The sequence below is a fragment of the Agelaius phoeniceus genome, chromosome 37, assembly GCF_051311805.1.
Source record: "Agelaius phoeniceus isolate bAgePho1 chromosome 37, bAgePho1.hap1, whole genome shotgun sequence".
In the NCBI taxonomy this organism is placed as follows: domain Eukaryota; kingdom Metazoa; phylum Chordata; class Aves; order Passeriformes; family Icteridae; genus Agelaius; species Agelaius phoeniceus.
In genome coordinates, this window is record NC_135302.1 from 1011141 (window position 1) to 1038837 (window position 27697).

Below are 27697 nucleotides of genomic sequence, written 5' to 3' on the forward strand. Positions count from 1 at the left end.
AAAATTTGAGGAAAAATCCCCAAAAATTCAGGGAACATCCCAAAAATTTGAGGAAAAATCCCCAGAATTTCAGGGAAAAATCCCAAAAAATTTGGGGAAAAAATCCCAAAAATTTGAGGGAAAAGCCCCAAAATTTCAGGGAAATACCCAAAAAAATTGAGGGAAAAATCCCCAAAAATTTCAGGGAAAAACCCCCAAAAATTTGAGGAAAAATCCCCAAAATTGGAGGGGGAAAAAAAAAAAAAAAGATCCCAAAATTGGAGGAAAATGCCCCAAAAATTTGAGGAAAAATCCCCAAAATTTCAGGAAAAAATCCCCAAAATTGAGGAAAAATCCCCAAAAATTTGAGGAAAAATCCCCAAAATTTGATGGAAAAATCCCCAAAATTGGAGGAAAACCCAAAATTGGAGGGGAAAAAAAAAAAAAGATCCCAAAATTGGAGGAAAATGCCCCAAAACTTTGGGGTAAAACCTCCCAAAATTGGGCAAAAATCCGAATTTCACTTCTTGGCCACCTTGGCCTGTTTGTGCTTCGGGGGCGCCCAGCGCAGGCAGATGGAGTCCACTGCAATTAACAGAGTTAATTAGCGCTAATTAGCGCCTCAGCCAGCCACTGGGGCGGTAATTAGGGGGAATTAATTAATTATGGGGGTAATTAACGGGGGTAATTAATGGGAGGTGATTAAAAGTGGGGTTGGGAATGGGGAATGCAGTGATGTTAATTAGGGGGTAATTAATGGGGGTGTTAATTAAGGGGTAATAAATGGAGTCATTAAGAGTGTTAATTAGGGGTAATTAATGGGGGAATTAATTAATGGGGGGTAATTAATGGGGGTAATTAATGGGGGGTGATTAAAAGTGGGGTTGGGAATGGGGAATCAGTGATGTTAATTAGGGGGTAATTAATGGGGGGTAATTAATGGGGGTGCAGTGATGTTAATTAGGGGTTAATTAATGAGGGGTGGTAATTAAGGGGTAATTAACGGGGGAGCATTAATTAGGGGGTAATTAATGGGGGTGCAGTGATGTTAATTAGGGGGTAATTAATGGGGGGTGTTAATTAGGGGTAATTAATGGGGAGCATAAATTATGGGGTAAAAAATGGGGGAGTCATTAAGATAATTAGGGGGTAATTAATGGGGCAATTAATTAATGGGGGATAATTAATGGGGGGTGATTAAAAGTGGGGTTGGGAATGGGGAATGCAGTGATGTTAATTAGGGGGTAATTAATGAGGGGTGTTAATTAGGGGGGAATTAATGGGAAGCATTAATTAGGGGGTAATAAATGGAGTCATTAAGAGTGTTAATTAGGGGGTAATTAATGGGGGGATTAATTAATGGGGGTAATTAATAGGGGGTGATAAAAAGTGGGGTTGGGAATGGGGAGTGCAGTGATGTTAATTAGGGGGTAATTAATGGGGGGTGTTAATAAGGGGGGTCATTAATGGGGGAGTGTTAATTAGGGGGTAATAAATGGAGTCATTAACAGTGTTAATTGGGGGGTAATTAATGGGGGAATTAATTAATGGGGGTAATTAATGGGGGGTGCAGTGATGTTAATTAGGGGGTAATTAATGAGGGGTGGTAATTAGGGCGGTTATTAATGGGGGAGCATTAATTAGGGGGTAATTAATGGGGGTGCAGTGATGTTAATTAGGGGGTAATTAATGAGGGGTGTTAATTAGGGGGTTATTAATGGGAAGCATTAATTAGGGAGTAATAAATGGAGTCATTAAGAGTGTTAATTAGCGGGTAATTAATGGGGGAATTAATTAATGGGGTAATTAATGGGGGTAATTAATGGAGGGTGATTAAAAGTGGGGTTGGGAATGGGGAATCAGTGATGTTAATTAGGGGGTAATTAATGGGGTGTTAATTAGGGGTAATTAATGGGGGGTGTTAATTAGGGGTAATTAATGGGGAGCATTAATTAGGGGGTAATAAATGGAGTCATTAAGAGTGTTAATTAGGGCGTAATTAATGGGGGTGTTAATTAGGAGGGTTATTAATGGGGGAGTGTTAATTAGGGAGTAATAAATGCAGTCATTAAGAGTGTTAATTAGGGGGTAATTAATGGGCGTAATTAATGGGGGTGAATAATGGAGGCATTTCCCTTCCCCAATCTCTCATTCCCCCGTTCATTACGGCCCCAATCCCCACTCTGGCATTAATCAAGCAGCTAATTAGCGCCGTGCAATTAGCGCGGCGCTAATTACTGACCGGTGATGGGCGGTTTCTTGTACTGGGCGCTCTTGAGGTGCTCCTCCACCAGCTTGGGGGTGACGCAGATGACGTGCTGCCCCTTCCAGTACTTGACCATGTTGAGCGACTGCAGCGTGCTGATGATGTCCGTCTGCGTGATGCTGGTCATCTGGCTGGACATGGGAGTGACCACTGAGTGACCACTGAGTGACCACTGAGTGACCAGAGTGACCACTGAGTGACCACTGAGTGACCACAGTGAGCATTGACCCGTGGGAGTGAGCATTGAACTCATGGGAGTGAGCATTGAACTCATGGCAATGGTCACTCAATGGTCACTGTGCTGATGATGTCCGTCTGCGTGATGCTGGTCATCTGGCTGGACATGGGAGTGACCATGAGTGACCACTGAGTGACCACTGAGTGACCACTGAGTGACCACTGACCCCATGGGAGTGACCACTGACCCATGGTCACAACCACCAACCAATGGAAATGGTCACTGTGCTGATGATGTCCGTCTGCGTGATGCTGGTCATCTGGCTGGACACACGGACATGGGAGTGACCACTGAGTGACCACTGAGTGACCACTGAGTGACCAGAGTGACCATTGGACTCATGGGAGTGACCACTGAGTGACCACAGTGACCATTGAGTGACCACAGTGAGCATTGACCCGTGGGAGTAACCATTGACCCATGGGAGTGAGCATTGAACTCATGGCAATGGTCACTCAATGGTCACTGTGCTGATGATGTCCGTCTGCGTGATGCTGGTCATCTGGCTGGACAGATGGACATGGGAGTGACCATGAGTGACCAGAGTGACCACTGACCCATGGGAGTGACCACTGAGTGACCACAGTGACCACTGAGCCGTGGGAGTGAGCATTGAACTCATGGACACTGAGCACTGGCAATGGTCACTCAATGGTCACTGTGCTGATGATGTCCGTCTGCGTGATGCTGGTCATCTGGCTGGACAGATGGACATGGGAGTGACCATGAGTGACCACTGAGTGACCACTGAGTGACCACAGTGACCATTGACCCATGGGAGTGACCATTGACTCATGGGAGTGAGCATTGAACCCATGGCAATGGTCACTGTGCTGATGATGTCCGTCTGCGTGATGCTGGTCATCTGGCTGGACACACGGACATGGGAGTGACCACTGAGTGACCACTGAGTGACCACTGAGTGACCAGAGTGACCACTGAGTGACCACAGTGAGCATTGACCCATGGGAGTGAGCATTGAACTCATGGCAATGGTCACTGGCAATGGTCACTCAATGGTCACTGTGCTGATGATGTCCGTCTGCGTGATGCTGGTCATCTGGCTGGACACACGGACACGGGAGTGACCATGAGTGACCACTGAGTGACCAGAGTGACCACTGACCTCATGGGAGTGACCACTGAGTGACCACTGAGTGACCAGAGTGAGCATTGAACTCATGGACACTGAGCACTGCCAATGGTCACTGTGCTGATGATGTCCGTCTGCGTGATGCTGGTCATCTGGCTGGACATGGGAGTGACCACTGAGTGACCACTGAGTGACCAGAGTGACCACTGAGTGACCACTGAGTGACCACAGTGAGCATTGACCCATGGGAGTGACCACTGAGTGACCACAGTGAGCATTGACCCATGGGAGTGAGCATTGAACTCATGGCAATGGTCACTCAATGGTCACTGTGCTGATGATGTCCGTCTGCGTGATGCTGGTCATCTGGCTGGACATGGGAGTGACCACTGAGTGACCACTGAGTGACCACTGAGTGACCACTGAGTGACCAGAGTGACCATTGGACTCATGGGAGTGACCACTGAGCCATGGGAGTGAGCATTGACCCATGGGAGTGAGCATTGAACTCATGGCAATGGTCACTCAATGGTCACTGTGCTGATGATGTCCGTCTGCGTGATGCTGGTCATCTGGCTGGACAGATGGACATGGGAGTGACCACTGAGTGACCAGAGTGACCACTGACCTCATGGGAGTGACCACTGAGTGACCACAGTGAGCATTGACCCATGGGACTAACCACTGAACTCATGGCAATGGTCACTCAATGGTCACTGTGCTGATGATGTCCGTCTGCGTGATGCTGGTCATCTGGCTGGACATGGGAGTGACCATGAGTGACCACTGAGTGACCACAGTGAGCATTGAACTCATGGGAGTGACCACTGACCCATGGGAGTGACCACTGAGCCGTGGGAGTGAGCATTGAACTCATGGCAATGGTCACTGTGCTGATGATGTCTGTCTGCGTGATGCTGGTCATCTGGCTGGACAGATGGACATGGGAGTGACCACTGAGTGACCAGAGTGACCACTGACCTCATGGGAGTGACCACTGAGTGACCACAGTGACCATTGAACTCATGGGAGTGACCACTGAGTGACCAGAGTGACCACTGACCCATGGGAGTGACCACTGAGTGACCACAGTGACCACTGAGTGACCACAGTGAGCATTGACCCATGGGAGTGAGCATTGAACTCATGGCAATGGTCACTCAATGGTCACTGTGCTGATGATGTCCGTCTGCGTGATGCTGGTCATCTGGCTGGACATGGGAGTGACCACTGAGTGACCACTGAGTGACCACTGAGTGACCACTGAGTGACCAATGAGTGACCACAGTGAGCATTGACCCATGGGAGTGAGCATTGAACTCATGGCAATGGTCACTGTGCTGATGGTGTCCGTCTGCGTGATGCTGGTCATCTGGCTGGACAGATGGACATGGGAGTGACCATGAGTGACCACTGAGTGACCACTGAGTGACCACAGTGACCACTGAGTGACCACAGTGAGCATTGAACTCATGGGAGTGACCACTGAGCCGTGGGAGTGAGCACTGAACTCATGGACACTGAGCACTGGCAATGGTCACTCAATGGTCACTGTGCTGATGATGTCCGTCTGCGTGATGCTGGTCATCTGGCTGGACAGATGGACATGGGAGTGACCATGAGTGACCACTGAGTGACCACTGAGTGACCAGAGTGACCACTGAGTGACCACAGTGAGCATTGACCCATGGGAGTGACCACTGAGCCGTGGGAGTGAGCACTGGCAATGGTCACTCAATGGTCACTGTGCTGATGATGTCCGTCTGCGTGATGCTGGTCATCTGGCTGGACATGGGAGTGACCACTGAGTGACCACTGAGTGACCAGAGTGACCATTGGACTCATGGGAGTGACCACTGACCCATGGGAGTGACCACTGAGCCGTGGTCACAATCACCAACCCATGGCAATGGTCACTGGTAATGGTCACTCAATGGTCACTGGCAATGGTCACTGGCAATGGTCACTGGTAATGGTCACTCAATGGTCACTGTGCTGATGATGTCCGTCTGCGTGATGCTGGTCATCTGGCTGGACATGGGAGTGACCACTGAGTGACCACTGAGTGACCAGAGTGACCATTGGACTCATGGGAGTGACCACTGACCCATGGGAGTGACCACTGAGCCGTGGTCACAATCACCAACCCATGGCAATGGTCACTGGTAATGGTCACTCAATGGTCACTGGCAATGGTCACTGGCAATGGTCACTGGTAATGGTCACTCAATGGTCACTGTGCTGATGATGTCCGTCTGCGTGATGCTGGTCATCTGGCTGGACAGATGGACATGGGAGTGACCACTGAGTGACCACTGAGTGACCACAGTGACCACAGTGAGCATTGACCCATGGGAGTGAGCATTGAACTCATGGCAATGGTCACTGTGCTGATGATGTCCGTCTGCGTGATGCTGGTCATCTGGCTGGACATGGGAGTGACCACTGAGTGACCAGAGTGACCATTGACCGGTGGGAGTGACCACTGAGTGACCAATGAGTGACCACTGAGTGACCCTGAGTGACCACTGAGTGACCACTGAGTGACCACTGAGTGACCAATGAGTGACCACAGTGACCAATGAGTGACCAATGAGTGACCAATGAGTGACCATGGAGTGACCACAGTGACCAATGAGTGACCAATGAGTGACCAATGAGTGACCCTGAGTGACCCTGAGTGACCACGGAGTGACCAATGAGTGACCAATGAGTGACCACTGGTTTCTATGGATTTCTACGGGGATTTTTGGGTCCATACTGGTTTATACTGGTTTATACTGGTCCGTACTGGTTTATACTGGTCTGTACTGGTTTCTATGGATTTCAATGGGGATTTTTGGGTCCATACTGGTCCGTACTGGTCCATACTGGTCTGTACTGGTTTGTACTGGTTTCTATGGATTTCCATGGATTTCAATGGGGATTTTTGGGCCCATACTGGTTTATACTGGTCTATACTGGTTTATACTGGTTTCTATGGATTTTTATGGATTTCAATGGGGATTTTTGGGCCCATACTGGTCCATACTGGTTTATACTGGTCCATACTGGTTTATACTGGTTTCTATGGATTTCCATGGATTTCAATGGGGATTTTTGGGTCCATACTGGTTTATACTGGTCCATACTGGTCCTACCTGAGGTCCTTGATGGACAGGGTCCCTCTGAAGTCCCTGAGGATCTCCAGGACCAGGGGAGTCACTGGTTTATACTGGTTTATACTGGTCTGTACTGGTTTCTATGGATTTCTATGGATTTCAATGGGGATTTTTGGGCCCATACTGGTTTATACTGGTCCATACTGGTCCATACTGGTTTATACTGGTCCTACCTGAGGTCCTTGATGGAGAGGGTGCCCCTGAAGTCCCTGAGGATCTCCAGAACCAGGTGAGTCACTGGTTTATACTGGTTTGTACTGGTTTATACTGGTTTCTCTGTATCTCTATGGATTTCAATGGGGATTTTTGGGTCCATACTGGTCCATACTGGTTTATACTGGTTTATACTGGTTTCTATGGATTTCCATGGATTTCAATGGGGATTTTTGGGTCCATACTGGTTTATACTGGTCCATACTGGTCCATACTGGTCCTACCTGAGGTCCTTGATGGACAGGGTCCCTCTGAAGTCCCTGAGGATCTCCAGCAGCACCCAGGACCAGGGGAGTCACTGGTTTATACTGGTTTATACTGGTTTCTATGGATTTCCATGGATTTCAATGGGGATTTTTGGGTCCATACTGGTCTGTACTGGTCCATACTGGTTTATACTGGTCCTACCTGAGGTCCTTGATGGACAGGGTCCCTCTGAAGTCCCTGAGGATCTCCAGCAGCACCCAGGACCAGGTGAGTCACTGGTTTATACTGGTTTATACTGGTTTGTACTGGTTTCTATGGATTTCTATGGATTTCAATGGGGATTTTTGGGCCCATACTGGTTTATACTGGTCCATACTGGTCCATACTGGTCCTACCTGAGGTCCTTGATGGAGAGGGTGCCCCTGAAGTCCCTGAGGATCTCCAGGACCAGGTGAGTCACTGGTTTATACTGGTTTATACTGGTTTATACTGGTTTCTATGGATTTCTATGGATTTCTATGGGGATTTTTGGGCCCATACTGGTTTGTACTGGTCCATACTGGTCTGTACTGGTTTCTATGGATTTCTATGGGGATTTTTGGGTCCATACTGGTCCGTACTGGTTTATACTGGTTTCTATGGATTTCCATGGATTTCAATGGGGATTTTTGGGTCCATACTGGTTTATACTGGTTTATACTGGTTTGTACTGGTTTCTATGGATTTCCATGGATTTCAATGGGGATTTTTGGGCCCATACTGGTCCATACTGGTCCATACTGGTTTGTACTGGTCCATACTGGTCCATACTGGTCCTACCTGAGGTCCTTGATGGACAGGGTCCCCCTGAAGTCCCTGAGGATCTCCAGAACCAGGGGAGTCACTGGTTTATACTGGTTTATACTGGTTTGTACTGGTTTCTATGGATTTCTATGGATTTCAATGGGGATTTTTGGGCCCATACTGGTCCATACTGGTCCATACTGGTTTATACTGGTCCTACCTGAGGTCCTTGATGGACAGGGTCCCTCTGAAGTCCCTGAGGATCTCCAGCAGCACCCAGGACCAGGGGAGTCACTGGTTTATACTGGTTTATACTGGTTTCTATGGATTTCTATGGATTTCAATGGGGATTTTTGGGCCCATACTGGTTTATACTGGTCCATACTGGTCCATACTGGTCCTACCTGAGGTCCTTGATGGAGAGGGTCCCTCTGAAGTCCCTGAGGATCTCCAGGACCAGGGGAGTCACTGGTTTATACTGGTTTGTACTGGTTTCTATGGATTTCTATGGATTTCAATGGGGATTTTTGGGTCCATACTGGTTTATACTGGTCCGTACTGGTTTGTACTGGTCCATACTGGTTTATACTGGTTTCTATGGATTTCCATGGATTTCAATGGGGATTTTTGGGCCCATACTGGTTTGTACTGGTCCATACTGGTCTGTACTGGTTTCTATGGATTTCTATGGGGATTTTTGGGTCCATACTGGTCCATACTGGTTTGTACTGGTCTGTACTGGTCCATACTGGTCCTACCTGAGGTCCTTGATGGACAGGGTCCCTCTGAAGTCCCTGAGGATCTCCAGCAGCACCCAGGACCAGGGGAGTCACTGGTTTATACTGGTTTGTACTGGTCTGTACTGGTTTCTATGGATTTCCATGGATTTCAATGGGGATTTTTGGGCCCATACTGGTCCATACTGGTCCATACTGGTTTGTACTGGTTTCTATGGATTTCTATGGGGATTTTTGGGCCCATACTGGTCCGTACTGGTTTATACTGGTCCATACTGGTTTATACTGGTTTCTATGGGTTTCTATGGATTTCAATGGGGATTTTTGGGCCCATACTGGTTTGTACTGGTCCATACTGGTCTGTACTGGTCCTACCTGAGGTCCTTGATGGAGAGGGTGCCCCTGAAGTCCCTGAGGATCTCCAGGACCAGGGGAGTCACTGGTTTATACTGGTTTATACTGGTTTCTATGGATTTCTATGGATTTCCATGGGGATTTTTGGGCCCATACTGGTTTGTACTGGTCCATACTGGTTTGTACTGGTCCTACCTGAGGTCCTTGATGGACAGGGTGCCCCTGAAGTCCCTGAGGATCTCCAGCAGCACCCAGGACCAGGGGAGTCACTGGTTTATACTGGTTCATACTGGTTTATACTGGTTTGTACTGATTTCTATGGATTTCAATGGGGATTTTTGGGCCCATACTGGTTTGTACTGGTCCATACTGGTTTATACTGGTCCTACCTGAGGTCCTTGATGGAGAGGGTGCCCCTGAAGTCCCTGAGGATCTCCAGGACCAGGGGAGTCACTGGTTTATACTGGTTTGTACTGGTTTATACTGGTTTGTACTGGTTTATACTGGTCTGTACTGGTTTCTATGGATTCCCATGGATTTCAATGGGGATTTTTGGGCCCATACTGGTCCATACTGGTCCATACTGGTCTGTACTGGTTTCTATGGGTTTCTATGGATTTCTATGGGGATTTTTGGGTCCATACTGGTCCATACTGGTCTGTACTGGTTTCTATGGATTTCCATGGATTTCAATGGGGATTTTTGGGTCCATACTGGTTTATACTGGTTTGTACTGGTCCATACTGGTCCTACCTGAGGTCCTTGATGGACAGGGTCCCTCTGAAGTCCCTGAGGATCTCCAGCAGCACCCAGGACCAGGTGAGTCACTGGTTTATACTGGTTTGTACTGGTCTGTACTGGTTTCTATGGATTTCTATGGATTTCAATGGGGATTTTTGGGCCCATACTGGTTTGTACTGGTCCATACTGGTTTATACTGGTCCTACCTGAGGTCCTTGATGGACAGGGTGCCCCTGAAGTCCCTGAGGATCTCCAGCAGCACCCAGGACCAGGGGAGTCACTGGTTTATACTGGTTTATACTGGTCTGTACTGGTTTCTATGGATTTCCATGGATTTCAATGGGGATTTTTGGGCCCATACTGGTCCATACTGGTCCATACTGGTTTGTACTGGTTTCTATGGATTTCTATGGGGATTTTTGGGCCCATACTGGTCCGTACTGGTTTATACTGGTCCATACTGGTTTATACTGGTTTCTATGGGTTTCTATGGATTTCAATGGGGATTTTTGGGTCCATACTGGTTTGTACTGGTCCATACTGGTCTGTACTGGTCCTACCTGAGGTCCTTGATGGAGAGGGTCCCTCTGAAGTCCCTGAGGATCTCCAGCAGCACCCAGGACCAGGGGAGTCACTGGTTTATACTGGTTTATACTGGTTTCTCTGTATCTCTATGGATTTCAATGGGGATTTTTGGGTCCATACTGGTTTATACTGGTCCATACTGGTCCTACCTGAGGTCCTTGATGGAGAGGGTGCCCCTGAAGTCCCTGAGGATCTCCAGCAGCACCCAGGACCAGTAGCTGCGGTAGCTGAGCTTGCCCAGGTCCGAGAGCGGCTTCTCCGGGGAGCCCACGGTGCTCTCCAGCTTGGACAGCTCGTAACCTGGGGAAAAAGCACCCAAAATCACCCAAATTCCACCCAAAATCCATCCCGGAATTCCAGGGAATCCATAGAATCCAGGGGATCCCAAAAATCCCCGAAATTCCCTCAAAAATCCCCCAAAATTCCCTCCAAATTCCACCCAAAATCCCCCAAAATTCCCTCAAAAATACCCCAAAATTCCCTCCAAATTCCACCCAAAATCACCCAAAATTCCACCCAAAATCCATCCCAAAGTTCCAGGTAATCCGTGGATTTCAGGGGAACCCAAAAATCCCCGAAATTCCCTCAAAATTCCCTCAAAAATCCCCCAAAATTCCCTCAAAATTTCACCAAAAATCCCCCGAAATTCCCTCAGAAAATCTCCAAAATTTCACCCAAAAATCCCCCAAAATTCCCTCAGAAAATCCCCCAAAATTCCCTCAAAAATCCACCAAATTCCACCCAAAAATCCCCCAAAATTCCCTCAAAAATCCCAAAAAATCCTGAATTTCCACTTGGTGCTCTCCAGCTTGGACAGCTCGTAACCTGGGCAAAAACCCACCCAAAATCACCCAAAATCAGCCAAAATCACCCAAAATTCCGCCCAAAATCCATCCTGGAATTCCCTCAGTAAATCCCCAAAATTCCACCCTAAATTCCATCAAAAATCCCCCAAAATTCCCTCAAAAATCCCCCAAAATTCTCTCAAAATTCCACTCAAAATCAGCCAAAATTCCACCCAAAATCTATCCCGAAATTCCCTCAAAAATCCATCCTAAATTCCATCAAAAATCCCCCAAAATTCCCTTTAGAAAATCCCCCAAAATTCCATCAAAACCCTCCCAAAATTCCCTCAGAAAATCCCCAAAATTTCACCCAAAAATCCCCCAGAATTCCCTCAAAATTTGACCAAAATTCCATCAAATTCCACCCAAAATCACCCAAAATTCCCTCAAAATTCCACCCAAAATTGAATCAAATTCCACCCAAAATCCGTGGATTTCAGGGGATCCCAAAAATCCCCAAAATTCCCTTAAAAAATCCTCAGAATTCCCTCAAAAAATTTCCCAAAATTCCCTCAGAAAATCCCCAAAATTTCACCCAAAAATCCCCCAAAATTCCCTCAAAAATCCACCCTAAATTCCATCAAAATTCCCCCCAAAATTCCATCAAATTCCACCCAAAATTCCACCCAAAATCACCCAAATTCATCCCAAAATCCACCCCAGAATTTCCAGGGAATCCATGGATTTAAGGGGAACCCAAAATTCCCCAAAATTCCCTCAAAAATCCCCAAAAAAATCCCTCAGAAAATCCTGAATTTCCACTTGGTGCTCTCCAGCTTGGACAGCTCGTAACCTGGGCAAAACCCACCCAAAATCACCCAAATTCCGCCCAAAATCCATAAAAATCCACCCCAAATCACTCAAAATCCATTAAATTCCACCCAAAATCCATAAAAATCCACCCAAAATCCATCGAAATCCACCCAAAATTCCAACCAAAGTTCCCTCAAAATTCCACCCAAAATTGAATCAAATTCCACCCAGAATCCATCCCAGAATTCCAGGGAATCCGTGGATTTAAGGGGATCCCAAAATTCCCTCAAAAATCCCCAAAATTCCACCCAAAAATCCCCCGAAATTCCCTCAAAAATCCACCAACATTCCCTCAGAAAATCCCCAAAATTCCACCCAAAAATTCCCCAAAATTCCCAAAATTTGACCAAAAATTCCATCAAATTCAACCCAAAATTCATCCCGAAACTCCAGGGAATCCATGGATTTCAGGGGATTTCAAAAATCCCCCAAAATTCCCTCAGAAAATCCCCCAAAATTCCACCCAAAAATCCCCCAAAATTCCATCAAATTCCACCCAAAATCCCCCAAAATTCCCAAATTTCCTCGGAACCCCCCAAAATTCCCAAATTTCCCCCAAAATTCCCCAATTTCCCCGATTCTGGCACTGACTGAAGGCGATCAGGAATTTTCCGTATCCGCGGCGCTGGTACGGGGGCAGGGTCAGGATGCAGGCGACGTTGTTCCCGTCCGGGGACTCCTTTTCCTGTGAAAAATGGGAATTTTGGGAAAATTACAAAAAATTCCCAAATTTCAGGGTCGTTTTTGGAAGTTTTGGGGTCGAAAATACAAAAAAAATCCGAATTTTTGGGGATTTTTTGGGGATTTTTGGGACATTCAGGACGTTGTTCCCGTCTGGGGACTCCTTTTCCTGCCAAAAATGGGAATTTTGGGAAAATTACGGAAAATTCCCAAATTTTGGGGTCGTTTTTGGAAGTTTTGGGGTCAAAAATACAAAAAAAATCCGAATTTTTGGGGATTTTTTGGGGATTTTTTGGGGATTTTTGGGACATTCAGGATCTGCACCCGGACCTTGTTCCTGTCTGGGGACTCCTTTTCCTGCCAAAAATGGCAATTTTGGGAAAATTACAAAAAATTCCCGAATTTCAGGGTCATTTTTGGACGTTTTGGGCGTTGAGGACATGGAAAATATTCGGGGTTTTTGGGGATTTTTGGTAATTTTTTTGGGGGTTTTTGGGACATTGAGGGGCCGTTTTTAGGATATTTTAATGCGATTTTGGTGAATTTTTGTGGGATTTTGGTGCATTTTTTGTGGGATTTTTTTGGGCTTTCGGCACTCCAGGTGTGCCCAGGTGTGCCCAGGTCTATCCCAGGTGTCCCCAGGTGCATTCCAGCCCCTCCAAGGTGCCCCCAGCTGTGCCCAGGTGAGTCCCCAGGTCTATCCCAGGTGCTCCAGGTGCCCCCAGTTGTCCCCAGGTGTGCCCCAAGGCCACCCAGGTGCCCCCAGGTACCCCCAGATGCCCCCAGGTGTGCCCAGATGCCCCCAGGTGGTGCCCAGGTGAGTCCCCAGCTGCCCCCAGATGTGCCCAGCTCTATCCCAGGTGCCCCCAGTTGCCCCCAGGTGTGCCCCAAGCCCCCTCAGGTGCCCCCAGGTGTGCCCAGGTCTATCTCAGGTACCCCCAGCCCCTCCCAGCTGCCCTCCAGGTGTGCCCCAAGCCCCCTCAGGTGTCCCAGGTCTATCCCAGGTGCCCCTTATGTGCCCCAGGTGTGCCCCGGTATCCCCATGTGTGCCTCAGCTGCCCCCAGGTGAGTCACCAGATGTGCCCAGGTGCCCCCAGGTCTATCCCAAGCTCCCCCAGGTTTATCCCAGTTCCCCCCAGCTGTCCCCAGGTGTGCCCCAAGCCCCCTCAGGTGCCCCAGGTCTATCCCAGGTGTATCCCAAGCCCCCCCCAGCTGTGCCCAGCTCCCCCCAGGTGTGCCCCAGGTGCGCCCAGGTGAGTCCCCAGTTCCCCCCCAGGTGCCCCCAGTTGCCCCCAGGTGTGCCCCAAGCCCCCTCAGGTATCCCCAGATGTGCCCCAGGTGCCCCCAGCCCCTCCCAGGTGCCCCCAGGTGTATCCCAGGTGCCCCCAGCTGTGCCCAGGTCTATCCCAGGTCTATCCCAGGTGCCCCAGATGCCCCCAGGTGTGCCCAGGTAAGTACCCAAATGTGACAGGTGAGTCCCCAGGCGTGCCCCAAGCCCCCCCAGCTGTGCCCCAGGCCCCCCCAGCTGTGCCCAGCTGTGCCCAGGTGTATCCCCACCACCTCCCAGGTCTATCCCAGGTGCCCCCAGGTGCCCCCAGCTCCTCTCAGGTGTGCCCCGAGGTGCCCTCAGGTGTATCCCAGATGTACCCAACTGTCCCCAGGTACCCCCAGGTGTCCCAGCTCTATCCCAGGTGTATCTCAGGTGTACCCCAAGCCCCCCCAGCTGTGCCCAGTTGAGTCCCCAGATGTGCCCAGGTGTGCCCAGGTGGGCCCCAGGTGAGCCCCAAGCCCCCTCAGGTGCCCCAAATGTGCCCCAAGCCCCACCAGGTGCCCCAGGTGTGCCCCAGGTGTATCCCAGGTGCCCTCAGCTGTGCCCAGCTGTGCCCAGGTGTGCCCAGGTGTATCCCAGGTGTGCCCAGCTGTGCCCAGCTCTATCCCAGGTACCCCCAGCTGTCCCCAGCTGTGCCCAGGTGTATCCCAGGTGCCCCCAGCTGTGCCCAGGTGTGACAGGTGAGTCCCCAGGTGACCCCAGCTGTGCCCAGGTGTGCCCCAGCCCCTCCCAGGTGTGCCCAGGTCTATCCCAGGTGTATTCCAAGCCCCCCCAGGTACCCCCAGCTTTGCCCAGGTCTATCCCAGCTGTGCCCAGGTCTATCCCAGGTACCCCCAAGCCCCCCCAGGTGTTCCCAGGTGTGCGCACCTTGGAGAAGTAGCCGACGATGTGGGCGCCCTGGCGGTCGACCTCGGTGAGCAGGTAGAACACGAAGGGCTCCACGTCGAAGTAAAGCGTCTTGTGGTCCAGGAACAGCTTGGCCAGCAGGCACAGGTTCTGGCAATAGATCTGAGCACACACACAAACAGCTGGGAGGCACACCTGGGCACACCTGGGCACACCTGGGCACACCTGGGGGCAGCTGGAGTGCACAGAGCACAAAAAAACCCCGGAGAAATGGCCCAAAAATGGCCCAAAAATGGCCCAAAGTGGCCCAAAAATGGCCCAAAACCACCCCAGAATTCACACCTGGGCACAGCCAGGGTGCACAAAGCCCAGAAAAACCCCAGAGAAATGGCAAAAAAACGGCCCAAAATACCCCAAAAATGGCCTAAAAATGGCCCAAAAAGGCATCAAAATGGCCCAAAATGGCCCAAAAATGGCAAAAAATGGCCCAAAATAGCCCAAAGTGGCATCAAAATGGCTCAAAATGGCCCAAAACCTCCCCAGAATTCACACCTGGGCACACCCAGAGTGCACAAAGCCCAGAAAAACCCCGGCCAAATGGCCCAAAAATGGCCTGAAATGGCAAAAAAATGGCCCAAAAAATGGCCCAAAAATGGCCCAAAAAGGCAAAAAAACACCCCAAAAATGGCCCAAAACCACCCCAGAATTCACACCTGGGCACACCTGGGCACAGCCGGAGTGCACAGAGCCCAAAAAAACCCCGGAGAAATGGCCCAAAAATGCCCCAAAATGGCCCAAAAATGGCCCAAAGTGGCCCCAAAAATGGCCCAAAGTGCCCCAAAAAATGGCCCAAAGTGCCCCAAAAACGGCCAAAACCTCCCCAGAATTCCCACCTGGGCACACCCAGAGTGCCCAAAGCCCAACAAAATCCCGGCAAAATGGCCCAAAAATGGCCCAAAATTGCCCCAAAAACGGCCAAAACCCCCCCAGAATTCCCACCTGGGCACACCTGGCATGCATGGGGTGCCCAAATGCCACAAAATTGCCCCCAAAATGCCCCCAAAATGCCCCCAAAATGGCCAAAACCCCCCCAGAATTCCCAGCTGGGCACCCCTGGACACACCTGGGCACATCTGGCACACCTGAGGTGCCCAAATGCCACAAAATTGCCCCCAAAATGCCCCAAAAAATGCCACAAAAATGCCCAAAATTACCCCAAAAATGCCCCAAAAATGCCCAAAACCCCCCAGAATTCACACCTGGGCACACCTGGGGTGCCCAAATCCCACAAAGATGCCCCCAAATTGCCCAAAAAATGCCCCAAAAATGCCACAAAAATGCCCAAAAAATGCTCAAAAATTGCCCAAAATTACCCCAAAAAAAGCCCCAAAAATCCCAAAACCCCCCCAGAATTCCCACCTGGGCACACCTGGGCACACCTGGGGTGCCCAAATGCCACCAAATCCCACCAAAATCACCCCAAAAATGCCATAAAATTACCACAAAAATGCCCAAAAATACCTCAAAAATGCCCAAAAAATGCCCCAAAACCGCCCAAAAAACACCCCAAAAATGCCCCAAACCTGCCCAGAATTCCCAGCTGGGCACACCTGGGCACACATCTGGCACACATCTGGCGCTCACCTTGTGGTCTTTGCCGTCCACCTCGTAGACAGAGATGTTGCCCTTGCGGTAAATCTCCCGCCCCGGCGGCTGCCGCCACTGGCACTGCCCCTGCCCAGGTGAGACACGGACAGGTGAGGGAGGGAAAAAACCCAAAAAAAACCCAAAAAAAGGGAAAAAAAGGAAAAAAAAAACGGAAAAAAAGGAAGAAAAACGGAAAAAAACGGAAAAAAAATGAAGAAAATGCACCTGGAAATGGGAAAAATGAGCCAGAAATGGACAGGAAAGAGTTAAAGGGAACTGGGACAGGTGAGCAAAGGAAAACCCAAAAAAACCCAAAAAATTTAAAAAACCCCAAAAAAACCCACGAAAAAATGGGAAAAAACTGAAGAAAATGCACCCCCAGTTTTCCCCCAATTTTCACTGATTTTCCCCCAAATTTTCCCCCTTTTCTCCCCCCAGGTGTGCCCAGGTACCAGGTGCAGCCCAGGTGTCCCTAAAACCCAATTTCCCCCAATTTCCCCCCAATTTTCACCAAATTTTCACTGTCTTTCAACAAATTTTCCCCGATTTTCTCCCAATTTTCTCCCTTTTCCCCCCCCCAGGTGTCCCCAAACCCCAATTTTCACCAATTTTCCCCCAATTTTCCCCTAATTTTCCCCAATTTCCCCTCATTCTCCCCCCCAGATGTCCCCAGGTGTCCCCAGGTGTATCCCAGGTGTCCCCAAACCCCGATTTCCCCCCAATTTTCCCCAATTTCCTCCCAATTTTCCCCAATTTCCTCCCAATTTTCACCAATTTCCTCCCAATTTTCACCAATTTCCCCCCAATTTTCCCCAATTTCCTCCCAATTTTCACCAATTTTCCCTAAATTTTCACCGTTTTTCTCCCAATTTTCCCCCCCAGCTGTGCCCAGGTGCCCCTAAACCCCAAATTTTCCCCCAATTTCCCCCCATTTTCCCCAAATTTTCACCGATTTCCCCCCAATTTTCACCATTTTTCTCCCAATTTTCGCCCTTTTCTCCCCCCCCAGGTGCCCCCAGCTGTGCCCAGGTACCAGGTACAGCCCAGGTGTCCCCAAACCCCAATTTCCTCCCAATTTGCCCCCAATTTCCCCCCATTTCCCCCCATTTTCTCCCAATTTTCATTGTTTTTCCCCAAATTTTCACCATTTTCTCCCAAATTTCCCCCAATTTTCACTCATTCTCTCCCCAGGTGCCCCAGCTGTGCCCAGGTGTCCCCAAACCCCAATTTTCCCCCAATTTCCACCCATTTTCTCCCAATTTTCATCGTTTTTCTCCCAATTTTCGCCGTTTTTCTCCCAATTTTCCCCAATTTTCCCCCCAGGTGTGCCCAGGTACATCCCAGGTGCCCCCAGCTGTCCCCAACCCCCAATTTCCCCAAATTTCCCCCCATTTTCCCCAAATTTTAACCAATTTCCCCCCAATTTTCACCGATTTTCCCCCAAATTTCGCCCTTTTCTCCCCCCAGGTGTGCCCAGGTACCAGGTGCAGCCCAGGTGTCCCTAAAACCCAATTTCCCCCCAATTTTCACCAAATTTTCACTGTCTTTCAACAAATTTTCCCCAAATTTTCACCCATTTTCCCCAAATTTTCACCGTTTTTCTCCAAATTTTCACCATTTTCCCCCTAAATTTCGCCCTTTCTCCCCCCAGGTGCCCCAGGTGTGCCCAGGTGTCCCTAAACCCCCAATTTTCCCCCAATTTCCACCCATTTTCTCCCAATTTTCATCGTTTTTCTCCCAATTTTCACTCTTTTTTCACCGTTTTTCCCCAAATTTTCACCGATTTTCCCCCAATTTTCACCATTTTTTTCCCAAATTTCTCCCAATTCTCCCTCATTTCCCCCCCAGGTGTGCCCAGGTGTCCCTAAAACCCAATTCCCCCCAATTTCCACCCATTTTCTCCCAATTTTCATCGTTTTTCTCCCAATTTTCACTGTTTTTTTCACCGATTTTCCCCCAATTTTCACCGTTTTTCTCCCAATTTTCCCCCAATTTTCACCCTTTTTCCCAAATTTCCCCCAATTCTCCCTCATTTTCCCCCCAGGTGTGCCCCAGGTGTGCCCAGGTGTCCCCAAACCCCAATTTTCCCCCAATTTCCACCCATTTTCTCCCAATTTTCATCGTTTTTCTCCCAATTTTCACTGTTTTTTCACCGTTTTTCACCAAATTTTCACCGATTTTCCCCCAATTTTCACCCTTTTTTCCCAAATTTCTCCCAAATCTCCCTCATTTCCCCCCCAGGTGTGCCCAGGTACCAGGTGCAGCCGGTAGCTCCTCTCGTATTTCATGTACTTGAGGCAGAACTCGCAGATCCAGAGCTTGGGCTGCTTCCCGTAATCCTCGGGGAAGGGCGAGAAGTACCAGGCGTCGATCTCGTAGTGCCCAATGTGGATCTTGTCCACGTATTTCACCTTGGTGATCTGGGACAGGCACAGGGGGCACACCTGGGCACACCTGGGCACACCTGGGGGCCCAAATTCCCCAAAAATCCAAAAAAAATCCCGCTAAAAATGGCCCTAAAATGGCCCAAAAAGGGCCAGAAATGGCCGAAAACCACCCCAGGATCCAGCCCAGGTGTGGATCTTGTCCATGTATTTCACCTCAGTGATCTGGAATGGACACCTGGGCACACCTGGGCACACCTGGGGGCCCAAATCCCCAAAAAACCCCATAAAAATCCCGTTAAAAATGGCCCCAAAACCGGCCAAAAATGGACAAAAAATGGACAAAACCAGGCCAGGCGTCGATCTCGTAGTGCCCCAGGTGTGGATCTTGTCCATGTATTTCACCTGGGTGATCTGGGACAGGCACAGGGGGCACACCTGGGCACACCTGGGCACACCTGGGGGCCCAAATCCCCAAAAAATCCCGCTAAAAATGGCCCAAAAATGACCTAAAAAGGGCCAAAAATGGCCCAGAAACTGCCAGAAATGGCCGAAAACCACCCCAGGATCCAGCCCAGGTGAGGATCTCCAGGTGCCCCAGGTGTGGATCTTGTCCATGCACTTCATCTCAGTGATCTGGAATGGACACCTGGGCACACCTGGGTGCCCAAATCCCAAAAAAATCCCCAAAAAATCCCATTAAAAATGGCCCAAAAATGACCTAAAAAGGGCCAAAAAATGGACAAAAAACGGCCAGAAATGGCCTAAAAACAGCCCCAGGATCCAGCCCCTAAAAAATCCAAAAAATTCCCATTAAAAATCCCCCAAAAAATCCCCAAAAAATAAAAAAAAATTTCTCATTAAAATTCCCAAAAATTCCCATTAAAAATCCCCAAAAAATCCCCAAAATCCCATTAAAAATCCCCAAAATTCTCATTAAAATTCCTAAAAAAATCCCTAAAAAATCCCTAAAAAATCCCCCAAAAATTCCCAATAAAATTCCTAAAAAAAAATCCCTTAAAAATCCCCCAAAAATCCCTAAAACATTCCCAAAAAATCCCTAAAAAATTCCCATTAAAAACCCCAAAAAAATCCAAAAAAATAAAAAAAAATCCCTAAAAATTGCCAAAAAAATCAAAATAAAAATCCCTAAAAAATCCCTTTAAAATTCCCCAAAAATCCCTAAAAAATTCCCAAAAAATCCCTAAAAAATTCCCATTAAAATCAAAAAAAAAAAAAAAAAAAAATCCCTAAAAATTGCCAAAAAAAATCAAAAAAATTCCCTAAAAATTGCCAAAAAAAATCAAAATCAAAATCCCTAAAAAATCCCCAAAAATCCCTAAAAAATTCCCAAAAAATAAAAAAAAAATCCCCCAAAAATCCCCAAAAATTCCACTAAAAATCCCCAAAAATTCTCATTAAAAATCCCCAAAATTCCCATTAAAAATCCCCCAAAATCCCTAAAAAAATCCCTAAAAATCCCCATTAAAATAAAAAAAAAATTTATATTAAAAATCCCAAAAAATCCCTGAAAATTCCCCAAAAATCAAAATAAAAATCCCTAAAAAATCCCAAAAAAATCCCTAAAAATTCCCCAAAAATCAAAATAAAAATCCCAAAAAAATCCCCCAAATTCCCATTAAAAATCCCAAAATTCCCATTAAAAATCCCAAAATCCCATTAAAAATCCCCCAATCCCTCCATTTGTCCCTGCCCCACTCACGGCCTCGTGCTCCTTCTCCAGCGCCGCCGTGGTTGGGTCCATCTCGGCGTAGGTCTGCAAAACCAGTACGGACCAGTATAGACCAGTATAAACCAGTACGGACCAGTATAGACCAGTACGGACCAGTATAGACCAGTATAAACCAGTATGGACCAGTATGGACCAGTATAGACCAGTACGGACCAGTATAGACCACTACGGACCAGTATAGACCAGTACGGACCAGTACAGACCAGTATAGACCAGTATAGACCTCCCAGTCCCTCCCAGTCCATCCCAGTCCCTCCCAGTCCATCCCAGTCCATCCCAGTCCCTCCCAGTCCATCCCAGTCCCCTTAAACTCGCTCCCAGTCCCTCCCAGTATATCCCAGTCCATCCCAGTGCCCCCTAAACTGATCCCAGTCTCCTTTAACCCCATCCCAGTCCCCTTTAACTTGCTCCCAGTCCCTCCCAGTATATCCCAGTGCCCTCCCAGTCCCTCCCAGTCCATCCCAATCCCTCCCAGTCCCTCCCAGTTCATCCCAGTGCCCTCTAAACTGATCCCAATCCCCTTTAACTCCACCCCAGTCCCTCCCAGTCCCCTCCCAGTCCCTCCCAGTTCATCCCAGTATCCTCCCAGTCCATCCCAGTCCATCCCAGTTCATCCCAGTCCATCCCAGTTCACCCCAGTCCCTCCCAGTCCATCCCAGTCCCTCCCAGTTTATCCCAGTATCCTCCCAGTCCATCCCAGTTCCCTCCCAGTCCATCCCAGTGCCCTCTAAACTGATCCCAGTCCCCTTTAACTCCATCCCAGTCCTTCCCAGTCCCTCCCAGTCCTTCCCAGTATATCCCAGTCCCTCCCAGTATATCCCAGTTCCCTCCTAGTCCATCCCAGTGCCCTCTAAAGACATCCCAGTCCCCTTTAGCTCTATCCCAGTCCCCTTAAACTCCATCCCAGTCCCTCCCAATCCCCTCCCAGTCCATCCCAGTCCCTTTAACTCGCTCCCAGTCCCTCCCAGTATATCCCAGTGCCCCCCAATCCCCTCCCAGTCCCTCCCAGTCCATCCCAGTGCCTCCCAGACCTTCTGCACGTGGTTGATCTCGTCGTGTTTGCGTTTCTGGTTCCTGGTGATTTTCCTCTCGGGCTCCGCCAGCTCCCCCAGGAACGGCTCCGAGCTCTTCTGGGCGGCCTCCTTGAGGCTCTTGGACAGCGCCAGGCGGTTCCGGTCCACCCACTCGTCCAGGCGCCGGTTAACTGGGACAACTGGGACTTACTGGGAGCACTGGGAGCACTGGGAACCATCCCCATCCATCCCAGTGTGCCCAAATCCCCATGGTGTGCATTGTACTGGGAGTTACTGGGAGTTACTGGGAGCACTGGGAACCATCCCCAGTTCATCCCCAGGCGGTTCCGGTCCACCCACTCGTCCAGGCGCCGGTTAACTGGGACAACTGGGACTTACTGGGAGCACTGGGAGCACTGGGAACCATCCCCAGTTCACCCCAGTTCACCCCGTCCTGTTCTGAGCCTTTAAATCCCCATGGTGTGCATTGTACTGGGAGTTACTGGGATTTACTGGGAGTTACTGGGAGCACTGGGAGCACTGGGAACCCTCCCAGTTCATCCCATGGGTCCCAATCCCCTCAGTTTGGGGTTAACTGGGACAACTGGGACTTACTGGGAGCACTGGGAGCACTGGGAACCATCCCCAGTTCACCCCAGTTCACCCCGTCCTGCTCGGTGCCTTTAAATCCCCATGGTGTGCATTGTACTGGGAGTTACTGGAAGCACTGGGAACCCTCCCAGTCCATCCCATGGGTCCCAATCCCCCCAGTTTGGGGTTAACTGGGAGCACTGGGACACCCCCAGTCCATCCCCAGTTCACCCCAGTTCACCCCAGTTCACCCCGTCCTGTTCGGTGCCTTTAAATCCCCATGGTGTGAATTGAACTGGGAGTTACTGGGAGTTACTGGGAGCACTGGGAGCACTGGGAGCCCTCCCCACCCATCCCATGGGTCCCAATCCCTCCAGTTTGGGGTTAACTGGGAGCACTCGTGTGAACTGGGAGCACTGGGACACCCCCAGTCCATCCCCAGTTCACCCCAGTTCACCCCGTCCTGTTCTGAGCCTTTAAATCCCCATGGTTTGCATTGTACTGGGAGTTACTGGGAGCACTGGGAGCCATCCCCAGGCGGTTCCGGTCCCCCCACTCGTCCAGGCGCCAGTTAACTGGGAGCACTGGTGTGAACTGGGAGCACTGGGAGCACTGGGAACCATCCCCAGTTCACCCCAGTTCACCCCATCCTGATCAGAGCCTTTAAATCCCCTGGATCTGCTGTGAACTGGGAGCACTGGGAACCATCCCATGGGCCCCAATCCCACCAGTTTGGGGTTAACTGGGAGCACTGGTTTGAACTGGGAGCACTGGGAACCATCCCCAGCCATCCCAGTGTGCCCAAATCCCCTTGGTGTGCATTGTACTGGGAGTTACTGGGAGTTACTGGGAGCACTGGGAACCATCCCCAGTTCATCCCCAGGCGGTTCCGGTCCACCCACTCGTCCAGGCGCCGGTTAACTGGGAGCACTGGTGTGAACTGGGAGCACTGGGACACCCCCAGTCCATCCCCAGTTCATCCCAGTTCACCCCGTCCTGCTCTGAGCCTTTAAATCCCCTGGATCTGCTGTGAACTGGGAACACTGGTTTGAACTGGGAGCACTGGGAACTGTCCCCAACCCATCCCATGGGTCCCAATCCCCCCAGTTTGGGATTAACTGGGAGCACTGGTTTGAACTGGGAGCACTGGGAGCACTGGGAACCATCCCCAGTTCATCCCAGTTCACCCCGTCCTGCTCTGAGCCTTCAATTCCCCTGGATCTGCTGTGAACTGGGAGCACTGGGAACCATCCCATGGGCCCCAATCCCTCCAGTTTGGGGTTAACTGGGAGCACTGGTTTGAACTGGGAGCACTGGGAGCACTGGGAACCATCCCCAGTTCACCCCAGTTCACCCCGTCCTGTTCGGTGCCTTTAAATCCCCATGGTTTGCATTGTACTGGGAGCACTGGTTTGAACTGGGAGCACTGGGACACCCCCAGTCCATCCCCATCCATCCCATGGGTCCCAATCCCACCAGTTTGGGGTTAACTGGGAGCACTGGGACTTACTGGGAGCACTGGGAGCACTGGGAACCATCCCCAGTTCACCCCAGTTCACCCCGTCCTGATCAGAGCCTTTAAATCCCCATGGTGTGCATTGAACTGGGAGTTACTGGGAGTTACTGGGAGTTACTGGGAGCACTGGGAACCATCCCATGGGTCCCAATCCCCCCAGTTTGGGATCAACTGGGAGCACTGGTTTGAACTGGGAGCACTGGGAGCACTGGGAACCATCCCCATCCATCCCATGGGTCCCAATCGCCCCAGTTTGGGATTAACTGGGAGCACTGGTGTGAACTGGGAGCACTGGGAACCATCCCCAGTCCATCCCAGTCCCCTCCCAGTTTGTCCCAGTCCATCCCAGTCCCCTCCCAGTCCATTCCCAGTCCATCCCAGTTTGTCCCAGTGCCCTCCCAGTTCATCCCAGTTTGTCCCAGTCCATCCCAGTCCCCTCCCAGTCCATCCCAGTCCATCCCAGTTTGTCCCAGTGCCCTCCCAGTCCCTCCCAGTCCATCCCAGTCCATTCCCAGTCCCTCCCAGTCCCTCCCAGTCCATTCCCAGTCCCCTCCCAGTCCATCCCAGTTTGTCCCAGTCCATCCCAGTCCCCTCCCAGTCCCTCCCAGTCCCTCCCAGTTTGCCCAGTTCACTCACAGCCCACGTAGTGCACGTAGAACTCCTCGCGCGCCTCCTGCTCGTTCAGGCGGGACTGGATCACCTCGGCCGAGTCTGGAACAAACTGGGATTGACTGGGATATACTGGGATATACTGGGATATACTGGGATATACTGGGAATGGGGCTGGATCAGCTCGGCCGAGTCTGGAACAAACTGGGATTGACTGGGATATACTGGGATTGACTGGGATATACTGGGATTGACTGGGATATACTGGGATATACTGGGATATACTGGGAATGGGGCTGGAACAAACTGGGATTGACTGGGATGGACTGGGATATACTGGGATATACTGGGAATGGGGCTGGATCACCTCGGCCGAGTCTGGAACAAACTGGGATTGACTGGGATATACTGGGATATACTGGGATATACTGGGATTGACTGGGAATGGGGCTGGAACAAACTGGGATTGACTGAGATATACTGGGATTGACTGGGATATACTGGGATTGACTGGGATATACTGGGATATACTGGGAATGGGGCTGGAACAAACTGGGATTGACTGGGATATACTGGGATATACTGGGATATACTGGGAATGGGGCTGGATCACCTCAGCCGAGTCTGGAACAAACTGGGATTGACTGGGATATACTGGGATATACTGGGATATACTGGGATATACTGGGAATGGGGCTGGATCACCTCGGCCGAGTCTGGAACAAACTGGGATTGACTGGGATGGACTGGGATATACTGGGATATACTGGGAATGGGGCTGGATCACCTCGGCCGAGTCTGGAACAAACTGGGATTGACTGGGATATACTGGGATATACTGGGATATACTGGGAATGGGGCTGGATCACCTTGGCCGAGTCTGGAACAAACTGGGATTGACTGGGATGGACTGGGATATACTGGGATTGACTGGGAATGGGGCTGGAACAAACTGGGATGGACTGGGAAGGGAATGGAACAAACTGGGATTGACTGGGAGGGACTGGGATGGACTGGGAGAGACTGGGAAGGGAATGGAACAAACTGGGATTGACTGGGATGGACTGGGATTGACTGGGAGGGACTGGGAGGGGAATGGAACAAACTGGGATTGACTGGGAGGGACTGGGATGGGACCAGTATCAAACTGGGAATGGACTGGGACCAGTTCCCATTCCCCCCACCCCATTCCCAGTTCCCCCAGTATCCCACTCCCAGTTTGCCCAGTATAACCCTCCCAGTTTACCCAGTTTGCCCAGTATAACAACCCCTGTATGCCCAGTATAACCCTCCCAGTTTGCCCAGTATAACCAGTATAACCATCCCAGTTTGCCCAGTATAACCAGTACAACCCTCCCAGTTTGCCCAGTATAACCATCCCAGTTTGCCCAGTATCCCACTCCCAGTTTGCCCAGTTTAACCCTCCCAGTTTGCCCAGTATAACCATCCCAGTTTGCCCAGTATAACGATCCCACTTTGCCCAGTATAACCATCCCAGTTCCCCCAGTTTACCCAGTATAACCCTCCCAGTTTGCCCAGTATAACCATCCCAGTACTCCCAGTATAACCCTCCCAGTTTGCCCAGTATAACCATCCCAGTTTGCCCAGTATAACCCTCCCAGTTTGCCCAGTATAACCTTCCCAGTTTGCCCAGTATAACCATCCCAGTTTGCCCAGTATAACCTTCCCAGTTTGCCCAGTATAACCCTCCCAGTTTGCCCAGTATAACCAGTATAACCATCCCAGTTTGCCCAGTATAACCCTCCCAGTTTGCCCAGTATGCCCAGTATCCCCAGTATAACGGTCCCAGTTTGCCCAGTATAACCAGTATAACCCTCCCAGCACTCCCAGTTTGCCCAGTATAACCAGTATAACGCTCCCAGTGTCACTCACGCCAGCTCCCGTCCGCCCTCCGGCACAGACACTCATCCCAGTTTGCCCAGTATAACCAGTATAACCCTCCCAGTTTGCCCAGTGTCACTCACGCCAGCTCCCGTCCGCCCTCCGGCACAGATACTCATCCCAGTTTGCCCAGTATAACCAGTATAACGCTCCCAGTTTGCCCAGTATAACCAGTATAACGCTCCCAGTGTCACTCACGCCAGCTCCCGTCCGCCCTCCGGCACAGATACTCATCCCAGTTTGCCCAGTATAACCAGTATAACCCTCCCAGTTTGCCCAGTATAACCAGTATAACCCTCCCAGTTTGCCCAGTATCCCCAGTTTGCCCAGTGTAACGGTCCCAGTTTGCCCAGTATAACCATCCCAGTTCCCCCAGTTTGCCCAGTATAACCCTCCCAGTTTGTCCAGTATAATGATCCCAGTTCTCCCAGTATAAAGATCCCAGTTTGCCCAGTACAAGGATCCCAGTTTGCCCAGTATAACCATCCCAGTTCCCCCAGTTTACCCAGTATAACCTTCCCAGTTTCCCCGGTGTAACGGTCCCAGTTTGCCCAGTATAACCAGTATAACCCTCCCAGTACTCCCAGTTTGCCCAGTATAACCAGTATAACCCTCCCAGTTTGCCCAGTATAACCAGTATAACCCTCCCAGCACTCCCAGTTTGCCCAGTATAACCCAGTATAACCCTCCCAGTTTGCCCAGTATAACCAGTACAACGCTCCCAGTATAACTCACGCCAGCTCCCGTCCGCCCTCCGGCACAGACACTCATCCCAGTTTGCCCAGTATAACCAGTATAACCCTCCCAGTTTGCCCAGTATCCCCAGTATAACGGTCCCAGTTTGCCCAGTATAACCAGTATAACCCTCCCAGCACTCCCAGTTTGCCCAGTATAACCAGTATAACGCTCCCAGTGTCACTCACGCCAGCTCCCGTCCGCCCTCCGGCACAGACACTCATCCCAGTTTGCCCAGTATAACCAGTATAACGCTCCCAGTTTGCCCAGTATAACTCACGCCAGCTCCCGTCCGCCCTCCGGCACAGATACTCATCCCAGTTTGCCCAGTATAACCAGTATAACGCTCCCAGTATCACTCACGCCAGCTCCCGTCCGCCCTCCGGCACAGATACGTCTCCCCGATCTCCACCGCCACCTCCGCGTCCCTGGCGCTCCCCGCGTTTCCCGGCGCTCCGCGCCCGCTCCCGGTGCCCGTCCCGGCCCCGCTTCCTCCCCCGGGACCCTCCGGGGGCGCTCGGGGCCCTCCCGGGGCCCCCCCGGACCCGCCCGGGGCCTCCGGGACCGAGCCGGGCCCCGCCGCCGCCATCTTGGAGGCCGCCGGAAGTGACGCACAACGGCCGCGACGCGTTGCTAGGAGACGGGGGAAGGGCGGGGATTGGTTGCTAGGAGACG

General features: G+C 50.4%; 2 protein-coding genes across 6 annotated transcripts in view; one reads left to right on the top strand and one right to left on the bottom strand.

Annotated features, from left to right (window-relative positions):
• LOC129134284 (uncharacterized) overlaps positions 1-27697 on the top strand; it is a 77780-nt gene that overhangs the window by 20540 nt on the left and 29543 nt on the right. The gene's annotated exons all lie outside the window — the stretch shown is intronic.
• KAT8 (lysine acetyltransferase 8) lies at positions 392-27658 on the bottom strand. 5 transcript variants are annotated; one of them, XM_077170983.1, is made up of 12 exons: positions 26371-26536; positions 24999-25009; positions 24413-24476; positions 21688-21860; positions 20627-20680; positions 18775-18939; positions 16517-16606; positions 14894-15034; positions 12607-12700; positions 10507-10657; positions 2222-2376; positions 392-564 (listed from the first exon to the last, which is right to left on the bottom strand). In XM_077170983.1, exons 1-12 carry the CDS (start codon positions 26519-26521, stop codon positions 500-502), a joined length of 1314 nt encoding a protein of 437 aa, XP_077027098.1. In that variant the 5' UTR covers positions 26522-26536; the 3' UTR covers positions 392-499. The 5 variants fall into 5 exon arrangements, with proteins under 5 accessions (XP_077027098.1, XP_077027097.1, XP_077027095.1 ...); XM_077170980.1 differs by lacking the exon at positions 26371-26536 and adding an exon at positions 27386-27658 and having other exon boundaries at positions 394-564; XM_077170982.1 differs by lacking the exon at positions 24999-25009 and having other exon boundaries at positions 24413-24487.

What these genes read in the sequence shown, in the direction of transcription:
- KAT8 (XM_077170979.1), bottom strand. Translation starts at nt 27,611, where the DNA reads ATGGCGGCGGCGGGGCCCGGCTCGGTCCCGGAGGCCCCGGGCGGGTCC. An exon ending in AGATCAACCACGTGCAGAAG is followed by an intron (nt 20,681 to 21,687) that starts GTCTGGGAGGCA and finishes CTGGTTTTGCAG; the next exon opens with ACCTACGCCGAGATGGACCC. An exon ending in TGGACGGCAAAGACCACAAG is followed by an intron (nt 15,035 to 16,516) that starts GTGAGCGCCAGA and finishes GTGTGTGCTCAG; the next exon opens with ATCTATTGCCAGAACCTGTG.